At 41.8% G+C, this 11,893-nt stretch overlaps 1 protein-coding gene across 1 annotated transcript; it reads right to left on the bottom strand.

Annotated features, from left to right (window-relative positions):
- Nucleotides 1–359: 359 nt before the first annotated feature.
- On the bottom strand, nt 360–5,937 carry DSEL (dermatan sulfate epimerase like). The gene is made up of 2 exons (XM_005153451.3): nt 5,636–5,937; nt 360–5,017 (listed from the first exon to the last, which is right to left on the bottom strand). The coding sequence occupies exon 2, from the start codon at nt 4,034–4,036 to the stop codon at nt 386–388; it is 3,651 nt and encodes a 1,216-aa protein (XP_005153508.2). The 5' UTR covers nt 4,037–5,017; nt 5,636–5,937; the 3' UTR covers nt 360–385.
- Between the last annotated feature and the right edge of the window lie 5,956 nt (nt 5,938–11,893).

Here is an 11,893-nt window from a genome sequence, read left to right on the forward strand (position 1 = left end):
TAAGCCATCATACAATAATTAGATGGTAAGTACTTTCAGGAACTAACCACTTGGTCTAACTGGTGAGCTGGAGGTGAAAAGTTCCATATTCTATTACTAATCCCCTGAGCTATAGAGTTCCCAGCTGGTAGTTCTATAGATGTTCACACAGCTTTTTTCTGAAAGGCAGCAGTAGTTACAAGTTTTTGTTGTATTCCCCCCCACCCCAACTAAAATAAACCAAAAAAAACACCCCACAATTGCAAGAACTATCGTTTTCTTAAAATAATCTCTCTGAAAGTAGCAGACTGTACACATTTTACAAGAATAAACAAACTTTTCCAATATTTATCCACAAATTAGGAGTCAGAGATCATTAGTGCAAATTTCTGCTGACCAGCAGCATTTATTCTATAAACTTTGGGTATCCTAAGTGAACCATTAGAGAATAACAGATATCTTCAATCCGTCTAATCTCTTCGTTGGGCATATTTTGTTTCCAGGAATGAATGCTACTTGATGAAATTTCCCCTTCATAAGGAAGATAGAAAAGATTGGTGGAGGTGGCAAATAATATTTGGTTTAACCTAGCAGGAGGAAGAGGAATACCAAGAAAGGCAAAAATTGTTTCAGCCGTCTTCTGAGGAAAGCTCACAATATCTTCAAACTTGACTAGTTGATAATTTGTTGGCAGCAAGACCCCATTTATTCTCAGTGCTGCTGCTGTATTTGCTAACCATAAATAAGACAACACAGAAACTGCATTTGAATTAGAATTTGAAAGTTCTTTTCTTAATGATTCATATTCAAAGGCATAGCCTTCATTTAAACTACACTTTCTTTTACCATTCTCCCCTTTAAACATTGCAGCCAAGTGTTGTGGAACATTTTTCAAAGAGTAAAGGTTTGGCTTATTTTTGTACAACATTGAATAGATCCACGCCCGTGGGTCCCTCACGACATATAATGCTCTCATTGATGGTCCTATGATTTCCTGAAAGAAGGGAAGCTTTAATGTCCAGCTTCCACTACTTAAACTAAGCACAGGTCGTGCATTAGGATAATAGGAGAGATGCCTTCTCAGTTCCCTAATATATTCAGCATCTTTATCTTGATTCCCTCTTGCCCTGATTCTTTGCTCTGACAGAGATTCTCTCTTTTTTGATCTTTTCTTTTTGTCTTTGTTTATGGCAAAATGCTGAGCAATTTTACTTCTGCTGGTTTCGTATAAATGAATGTTTTGTAAATGTAACTTTGTGCCTCGAACTAAAGACTGGAGCCATCCTTGGATAAGGCGAAAATGACCATTTTGGACATCAGAAACCTTCCATTCACATGGATCTACAAAGGAATCAATTTCAAATTCAGTCTCAGGAATTTCGAGATAGGGTGTAGGTATCCTGATGTATAAGAAGTCACTGCTATTGAAAAACAGCTGTTTCAAAATTTCTGCACCAGAAGCAGGAAGTGAAGTAATGATAACATCTGGCAAAACAACAGGGTTTCCTTCTAATTGTTTGGCTTTATTGCCTTCATCATGTTCTAGCTTTGTTATGCCACTGGTCCATTTTGCGCAGATGGGCTGAGTACACATGCTCCACACATCCACCAATTCAATAAGCCATAGCGTGACAACCAGTATCAGGATCCAACGCAACATTTTACCAAAGGATATATAAAATCGCCACTGAAAAGCCAGTATGACCAAACTAACACCCAAAATTAACCCTGCAATTATGTTCACTTTGAATCCAAATGGGAAAACTGCCCTATTATTTTTTATCTGTTTTTTCACAGATTCAGTACCTAGACCAAACTTGGTCACTTTGTTTTCATTAACTACTTTGGCAAATCCACCGAATCCCAAGTAATCGAACCTTGTCTTTAAATTCTGATATTCAGTCACAACAGAGATAGTATTTTCAGTATTGTTGACACTGAGTGAAATCTGAAATCCAGATTTTGCATTATCTGTGAGTCTACAGTTAGAAACATTGACATAAGGGCCATAGAAAAGGTAAACAATCCTTGTAAGTGTGTTTTTCATTGGAAAGGTAACATTTACAAACTGAGTCCACCGCTTCTTGAATTCAGCAGCTTGTTCTGCCTCCTGTATCCTAGCAACAGGACTACTCCCATGATGATCAAACCAAAACATCTTGTAGTGGGCATCCCACACATCCATCATAGCTCCATTGTATCTGTTCTTAAATTTATAGGGTATGTATTTAAAATCTATGTCCAGATTATGAAAAAAGGCACTGACAGAATTGACAGGAGAGTCTTCCTCCTTCTCAATATTGTCTACTACTAACAATGTCTGAGAATTCAAGAGCAGCAAAACACGATACACACTTTTCAATTTCATTGCTGATGTGTAAGCAAATACCGCCTCACCACTCACAAACATCATGTCTCCAACCTGAGAGGCTGTTATGATTTCTCCAGTCGAGTCTCCAACCTCATCACCAATCCACTTCAGCCACTGGGCACACTCACCAAGCTGTCCTTCCCAAGGCTGGTTGCACTGGCTTGTCGGAGATGGTGCAAAGACCAAGACATTGTTCAAGTGGCTGAGTTTAGGGCCGTAAAGAGCCTCAGATACAAACACCTGTCCATTGGGAGCAAAAGTGAAAGAGTTCTGATCAGGATGCTCATGTCCTGGATTGAAACTTCTCCACCCATCAATCCACGGATATGGTTGAAAGTGAACAATGTCATAGACAGCACGTCCACCAAGCTTTCCAGACTTAAAGGACACAAAGGTGTTTGCTTGACTGTTTGGCAACCCAGCCCCATAAGTAACAACTCCCCAGTTAGGAAACACATGCATTTTAGCACTACCATAGCCAGGAGGTGGCTGAGGAGTGATTTCAGCAGCATACCATATAAATTCAGTGTGTAGTGTGCTCCACCTCTGTGCAGTAGATGGGACCATTGGCCCATCCTTGGGTCTGTGTTTTCTAATCTGCTGTGCCAGCCAGTTGCCTGCTCCATTCTTCAAGACAAACTTATCCAGGAAAACCAGTTGGCTCTCAGGACCATAAAACCAGTTGTAATTAGAATCTGCTACACCCACAGTCCTCTGAAAGCCTGGTAATAGGGTGGCATAGTAAAACCAAAAGTGCATCTTCAGCCAGTTATTCTCCAAGTTGTTAATACCAAAGTGTCGCTGAGCCAGGAAAACATACTGGGTTACAGACTTGGCTGTGTAACTCCCATAAGCTACGCCCTCATCCAGAGACCCATCTACAACATGATTGAGCAGAAACATTGTTTTCTCCATCACATCAACAACAGCATGTTTCCAAATATTTGCCTGAGATCCTCTGTCCACCCCTGCAACTAAAGCCCCAATAAGCAAAGCAAGCATATTGGTTGCTTGGTGGTTATGGAGAAGCTGCTTTCCCCAGGAACGAACCTTTGAGTACTCATACATTTCCTTGCTTATGGACCATATCTTCTCCAGGTATTTTTGCCTTCTCTCATTTTCCAGTGAATTATACAAGAAGTCAAAAGCAGTGGCAAATCCTGTTAGGGAGTGACCAAGTGGCACTTCATCTCCAGGTGCATTCTCAACCAACCAGTTTTTGTAGCCAGCCATTCTATCCATATATTCTAGGGCAAAATCAAATGCAGCTTTATCTTCAGGGCACAGCAAACAATAAAATGCTAGAGGTGGCAAATTGTTACCATAAATCTCATTCCACTTTGCAGCAAAATCAGCGTGCTTAGGTGGAGGTAGGTAGTATAATGGGTTAGACAGCATAGCTATTACTGCACTTCTGATGGCTCTAAACAAATGTGAATGGCTTGTATGAGCCTTCTGCCTCAGTGCCTGAACATCTTCAGCATCGAAATACAAGCTTGGATGAAGAACTGCTTTTTTAGGTTTCTGCTCAGCTCTGAGACCTTCACGTTGCTGTTTTTCATACTGATCTATATTTTCTACAAAAGTCACCCAATCAGAGTAATTGCTTACAGATTCTTCAAAAGTGAGGACAGCAAACATCATTAATGCCAGAAATAAAGCATGCCCTGTGAACATCAGAGCCATGATCCATTAGGCAGTACCTCTTCCCAAGGCATGCATTTCCTAACAAAACACAATGTAGAGATATTACACTCTGATCCAGTTAAGTATAAAACCAAACATCTTAAGGCGTATTTTTAGCAGAAAAGACATAGTGTGTACTGTGCATGCCAACAGATACTCAGATTATTTGTCATCTGAGTTACAACATTGAAATAACAGTGCTCTCAAAAAATCAAATTTCAGGTGCTTTGTCTGTTCACACTTGCCTCAAACACAACACTACAGCATAAACACTAAAATTAGGGAAGAAGTAAAATCTCTAAGATATGCAATTAAAACACAGGTTGTGACAACACACAGTAAGAGACCAAAACACCCTCTCTTGGTAACTTGAAAAACTTCACTTGAAAAAAGGTATCAGAGTTGCACATTTACTTGTTTTTAAAGAGCTTTCAATCAGGTCAAATTCCACTTCTACAGCTGACAAAAACTTCACTGATCACAAAATGATATAATTTATTCAGAACAATGTATTATATTGGACGAAATAGGGGATTTACAGCACTTGGAAAACAGACTCCAAAACTGAAGTTACTTTCTTCAGCCTTCACCTTAGCTCAGTTTCCACACACTCTCTTTCCATCTTTCTTTTTGGGACTCATGGGAGAGTGGGAAGGAAAAAAATAATTAAAAATTCCTTCAAAAACATCAACATAGATTCTCCATGTGCTCTCTGCAGGAAACTGCTGTGCTTCTATCAACTATCTGCCTCTGTCTGCAGAGACAGTGTCTGAATTAGTAGTAACAGAGTATCAACATATTTTCAAGTCTTCTTTCAGGATATCTTCAGCCAATGATGCCCAAATTTTGCCTTAATGATTCAGATAATCCTGCTCCTTCCATTATGAAGCAAAAGCAAAGCGTGTAAGAGACAAGACAGCCAAGACTTTTTTGTTAAAAGAGCAGTTTCGGGTTTTCTTCCACTTTGTGTGCTGGTTCTTTCTGTGAAAAGAGAAACAAAAGTTCTCTGAAGCTGTACAGGTGTGAGAACATAGTTGAACTACGTAACAAAGTACTGCTCACTTTCTAGGAAAGACAAATTAATCCACCTTTTCTTTAACAGATCTGCTTTTTTCATTACTTAGCATTTTCAAAGTTCCACAGAATTTGCCATTGGCAAAATAGAAATCCAGATTGGCTACTTCAGCTCTCTTTAGTTCACCTCGTCCTGTATCAGGGACTATCTTCCCATTACACTGGGAGGAGCTACCAAGAAAACAAACCTGAAACATGCAACCGAGACTAAACGGAGCTCCAATTAAAAGCAAAACCAAAGTAGGACGACACTTACACGAACGCCCCGCGCCTTGGTTGCGCCGGCGGAATGAAGGAGAGAGGCTGGTCCGCTCAGGACCGCTGTTTCGCCCCCCGCCCCAACACGAAGCCGGACGGGGCCCGGCGCGGCCAGCAGAGGGCGCCCCTCCGCCGCCGCCGCGCGCCCCTCCCCGCCGCCCCGGGGCCGCACAACTTGAACAAGTTTAGAGGACGAGCCCCCCGCCGTGGCCCGGACCCTCCGTGTGTCCTCTCACCGGCCTCCCCCAGCGCAAACCCGTCTCTTACCGCAGCTGCTCCGGCTAGGGGCGGGGAGGGGGTTCAGGGCGGCCGGCAGCTGCCGCGGGGCCGAGTCACTCTGCCCAGCCGGCGCGGCCCGGGGCTAGCTCCCGACCTGTGGGTTGCGGCGCGCCGCCTCGGCTGGGCCGCCCTATGCTCGGCTCTGGGCCTTTTCGCGTTGCCGGTACTTCCCACCGTCTGTCCGCAACTTCGGGTCCCTGCCCTCCTCCGGAGGCTCCCCAGAGTTGGTTGCGGGGGAGATGCGGCAGCGGACACGGGCACTGAAGCAAACTCAGGGATATCCTTCTGGAGGGGCGGGGAGAGAAAGCAGAAGGCAGGGCGGGAGGGAGGAGGAAAAGAGGGAAGGCGGGGGGGTGACGGAGGGGGTGGGGGTGGTTGGCAAAGCCGCCCTCGGCGGACCAGGGATGTGCAGGTCCTGCGCGCCGTGCTGCGGCGGCGGGAGGATTGCCGGCCCCGCCGAAGCTCCTGCCTGCTCTTCTGGGCTGCGAATGCGTGAGCTGGCCGCCGAGCCCAGCCGCCCTCCTTGGCGGCGGATCCCACAGCCGTCCCCGCTCCTCGGCAGTGGGCTACCAACGGAGCGGCGGAGAGCGCGCCCAGGGGCAGGGCCAGGTCCAAAAACGGGGGCCGCGCCCGAGGGAGGAGGGGCCGCGTCGCCCAGGCGGCTCCGGCGGCGGCTGCCCCGAGACCGCGGTGTGGGACAGCGAGGGAAGGTCCCGGTGCGGGCGGCGGAGAGCAGCAGGCACGTATGGGAGGGCTCTGTGAAGAAAAGCTGAGGATGAGGGTTATGGGGGTCTCCGCCGTGGCCAGCCCGCCGGTCGGCAGCTGCCCACTAACCGGCTTCTGCGGCTTCCAGCCGGGGCAATGTCAGCGTATGGTAGGACGGGTGGGATGGGTCTGTGCGGGGAGGCAGGAGCCGTCTCTCTCGTGGACAGCAACTTTGTGAGTGCGGAATAAATGCGTAACTGTATCCGTATCTCGGAAGCCACGGGGATACGCAGCATCATCTTGTTGGAGCGATCCCACTTTTTATAACTACTTCCACGCGTAGGCAGTTTATTTTATATGATACATTTAAAAGATTGTCATTCAGCTTTAGCTGAAGGCTTCTGAAGTATAAAACCGTAATGAGATTTAAAACCTGCCCCGTAACTTGTTCACTGTCAGTGATGTGGTGAAGGGTCAGTAGAAGTACTGGTTAGCCCCTCTGGTCCACCCACAAAATTCAAGAGGTACTATTCCATTCTTGGTTTGGAATGTAGTTTGGATTTCAGGTAATTATTTTCAGAGCCTGATTTTGTAACCTGCCTGATGTGATGCCAAGCTATTCTTTGGTATTGAATGCACTCTAGGAAAAGAAAAGGTGTTATCTTTTGCATATGTGTTTCCATTTACTATGTTTATAAACTGCCTCAAAGGATGTGGGTTTTAATCATCTGAGCAGCATAAATGACCACTTTTTTCCAAGGCATAGTCTATATTCTTCTTAACTTCCCTCCACCCTCCCAATATGTTGGAAAATACAGTTGCATATTCAAGTATTTCTTAAGCTACTCAATGTATAACTATCTTGAAATGAATATATGAATATGTAAAGGTCATACATTATGGATACTGATTCTGTTTCTTTGTGCTGTGGCAAGCACCTTAGAAGGATTAAATTATTAAATTATGCACATTTCCATCAATGATGAACTATGTCTGGAGTCATCCTAATCTTTCAGATGTGCACTATAGACTTGTCTTAAGAGGGAAAAATACCAATTATTGCCTGGATCATATCTTCCAGTCAGAAGAAATTTGCATAATGACCAAAGATCAGCACATAATTCCCTGACCTTGAATCTGTTAGAAATCTGCCTTTCATGCTACTGGGGAAGTTATTCCAGGCAAAGAGCAAGGGTAAATGTAAAGCAACAATAGAGGCCACATTCCTACTTAAAGTCAGTAGAAATGGAGCAGCATACACTACAAATTAAAAACTCACACATCTTTTCCCCTCTATTCCCATTGTACCCTATATTGTACCCATTACGTTTTTCCCCAAGGCTGACCCATTCTGGAACATACTGAAGTCTCAGAGAATGACTTCTCCAATAAATTGTCAGGCAATTCTGAACAAGCAGAACAAGTGGAGGACTTGTTCTAGGTTAAAAGCAAGAGTAAACCTCTCCCAAGAGCCGTTCTCACTCCATGGCACCTGTGTTGAGACCATTACATACACAGTGTTCAATTGCAATATGATGTTTGTGGAGAAGCATGAAAATGAATTACTGGCTGGCCCCATATATTCACAAATCATACCATTCTGACAAATTCTTATTTATATGGCAGTGAAGACACTTATATGTCACTTTGTTTTTTCGTGGGAAGCTCTTTCACATTGTCAAAGGTGTACTGGCAGAATACTTAAGGCTGGTTTTCTGCTAAGCCAGTTGGAAAACAACAGCATCTTTAACCATGTATGATTTCAACTAGTATAGGCTACTTACTTTCTGCCATTTTCAAGTCATTTTGCTTACAAATATCTCACCAGAACAGATAAAAATAGTAGTAGTACTAGTATTCAGTTATTTTTCTATTAGTAATTTTCAATAGTCAGCAGAGACCCATAGTTGCTATACTACAGCTGAGAAACAAAAACAAAACCTCATGGATTCAGTTGGTATCCGGCACAAACAATTAAGTGATGCAGACTTCAAAGGAGTTGGATTAAGGTAGTTAGAAATAGTGACCCTGGGTTGCAACCAACTCTTTTGCATAAAATTAGTCTGAATTGCATTGGCATTCTGCCTTACTTGATCACATAAGGGCTGTTTAAAAAGCGGTCAGTAAAATCAAGGTCACTTTCAGAACAACTGTTAATTGTGAAAGTAACTGTTAAAAGTTACCATATACATTTTTATTGGGAGAAACATTGACCATCTGACAACAACTTGCATTATCTTGTTACATTTTTAAATATTATTCATAACTATGAATAGCTGAAAAGCAAGGCTGATGGGCTATCAGCAGGAAAAAGATGCTGTGAAATATCTACCAAGAAAATGAGTTTTGACTTGTGGGAAAGTGACCTGTCACTTCAAGTTGTTAGTGTAAGAAATCATGGATTGCTGTTGGTGATCTGCTCTGGTGTACCACCTCAGGGACAGCATTCTGCATTGATACCAAAATCAGCCATCTGAATGATCTTGAAAATGCTAACGATGTTATCCTGCCTGAGTACAGGCCAAGTGCTAACAGATGGAAGTGAAGAGTAGGATAATCAGCTGGACTGCAGCAAATTATTTGCCAGTGTCAATGAGGATAATAATACAAAAGTTCCTAAATGAATGAGATGCTGCTGTGAAAAATGAGGCATTCATCCACAGACCCAGAAAAAGCGAGGTACCTAAGTAGGATCTGGACTGAGATGACTAGGTATCCAGTAATGGTGGACTCTTGAAACTTCTGCATAAGTCCGCAAATAGCAAAAGTACACAAACCCTTAAGTCTAAAGTACAGGTTTTATTTTAGAGGGATTTAAAGACTAAACCTAACTGTGGCCTGAAAGATACACTTTATCTAAATCCACTCATAGATCTAATTTATTGGGAATTCTTGAAATATACTTCATGCACACCTCCTTCTTTTACAACACACACACAAAAAATAACCCAACAAAACAACCATAGGGAACAGTGGAGCAGTCATAAGGACCCTCTTTAATACACTACAGCTATCTTAGTCAAAAGCACCCTCCTTTTACAGAGAAGATATGGGTGCAATGGTCTTCTTTAAAGTGTTCTAACCAAAATCTCTTAACTCTCATATAACCTAATCTCCAGTCTGTTTCAGCATACATTTTCTGCCAAACTAGGGAAATCATGTTGCTTTTCATTTATATAATCACACCCAGAAACTTACACACATAAATTAATTGTATTAGAAAGTAGGAATTAGAACCTCTGCCATCCAAGAATAGCTCACTCATTTTACAACAAACAGGTCATAAAATGAAGTGTACACACCTCACAGAATGAAGTATACACCACATTCTCAGAGAAGGGGTCTTTCCTTCAGATCCTTCCTCCCACTCTGACTGTGACAATGACTTTTGCAATATCCAACTCTGCTTCCTCTCTGTGTAACCCCACCAGACAGAAACACAAACAAAAGCCACACCATTAGCTGATTAACTAGTTTTGGAGGGAGAAATCTGATGTTGCTGATGAGGATCTGAGAAATAGAGGGGGTGATAAATAAAGTATATAAACAATCGATATCTAAGTTCCTATCTTCTAAGTGTGAATATGGGGGAACACAGAATAGAAAGTACACAGAAAAGAGCAAAACATCATGTGGTGATACTGCTCTTACCAGGGTTTTTAATTTTTATTTTCTATGTTATTATCTATTAATGTTATTTATTTCAAGATTTTCTAATATTTAGAAATGGTAACTAATTAAAAGCAGCAGCAACAAAACAAAAACAAGCAAGCAAGCAAGCAAGAATATCCTGGTTTTATTAAAACTAAAAATTATCATTATTAAGTTTTATCACACTGCACAAGCACAGTAAAAAAGGAAGTGACATTTTTTTTCCCTGTTTTCTTTCTAGTAGAGTTCAGCACTGCAAGACTAGAGTAACCATAGGCTGAAAAGTGCCTGGTGTCACTGTCAGTGGAGATGTAGGATGGAACAACTGCCAAAAGCCACAGTGCTGCACACTTTTTCTGTCCCAGCTGTGTGCTCCTGCCAGTCCCTTTATGTTGGAGCAGTGGGCAACCTCATTGCTAAATAATTGCTCGTGCAGACACAACAGGGCAGCACAGTTTTAGGCCAGCTTAAGTAGATTATGAAACTGTACCTTAAAAATGCCAGCTGCATACAGGGGTAATTTTAAGTCCATTCATGACTCAGACTCTGCATATGAAGCAAATGGGACTATTTGTATTTGGGTAGCATTTTTATCAAGCAAAATTCAGTGGAAGTGGTTTAGAAATACCAGGGATGACATTCTATACAGCGGTTGGACCTCAGGAAATTTCTCAGCAGTTGGCTGGAACGGCGCAGCACCAAATTCTTAGGTTATCAAAATCACTGGAGTAATGTCTGTGCAGTTCTACATCAGTGCACAATTTTCACCATGGAAACTCATCACCAATTGGAGAAAGGAGATCAAACCTACCAATGTTGTATTTTTGGAAGCATTTAAATATTCAAAGCTTGCTGGTTGTATTTTGGCTGTTTTGTAACCTGTCCTTACATGTTGACATATTAAATACAAGATATTAGCAAATTAATCGTAACATAAAACCAGAGCAGTGGAAAAGGAAGGAATATTCTTTTCCCTGCCCTAGTGTCTTGGAAGTCAGAAATTATTGACATTGAAGTTGCCCTTCCCTCAAAAAAAAAAAAAAAACAAACAAATGAAAACCAAACACACACACACAGAGAAACGAAACAAAACCAAAAAAAACACGACCACTAACACCACGTTCACCAGTCATTCATTTTTGAACTAGGATATGATTCAGTTTTGAACCAGTATCTGATATATTCACCAGATATATGAGTCATCAAATATATGCTACAGATTCAGACAGAGAAGAACTTAACATCAGGATCTCCTGAGGTAGGTAAGCTTTATATAACATTGCTCTAAACAGGGTTTTACGCATGGAGGCATACCTAACCTTTGATTTTGGTATAACAAATCCTATGGTTCTTCATTTTAGTGAAGGTATTTCACCTGTAGCTTTGCAATACTAACGTAAACTCGTTGTGATTTCAGTGAAATACGTTCCTTTCTATTGACTTTGTAAGCTTCAGATCTGGTGCTAAATCCTAGCACCCTATAGTTGGTGACTTTTCACCAGCAGTTGTCAATACAGTGTTCTTACTTGCTAGCAACCATAAATTAGAAGTAGCTTAAAGAGATTTTCAAATATATTGCCCAGCCCATGAGGAATGTATATGAAAAATATTTTTACTGGACAAGCAGAATCTGCAGAGGTAGCAATTAAATCATAAAACTAAAAATAAAAATTGTTATGATCTACAGCATTGTCTCCAAAGTATATGATTAAGGAAATACTAAATTAGACTTTATAGTGAAAGAATACAATTACAAATCTTAACTAAGTGTATTTTTTGTAGTTCTATATTCCATACTAATGTACAGGCTTATAATTATTAGTTTTGGAAGCATTAGAAAACAGGAAAGCTACAAATTACAACCCATATGGGTATGCTCAGGTTGGCAGT

Source organism: Melopsittacus undulatus, chromosome 1 (genome assembly GCF_012275295.1).
Source record: "Melopsittacus undulatus isolate bMelUnd1 chromosome 1, bMelUnd1.mat.Z, whole genome shotgun sequence".
In the NCBI taxonomy this organism is placed as follows: domain Eukaryota; kingdom Metazoa; phylum Chordata; class Aves; order Psittaciformes; family Psittaculidae; genus Melopsittacus; species Melopsittacus undulatus.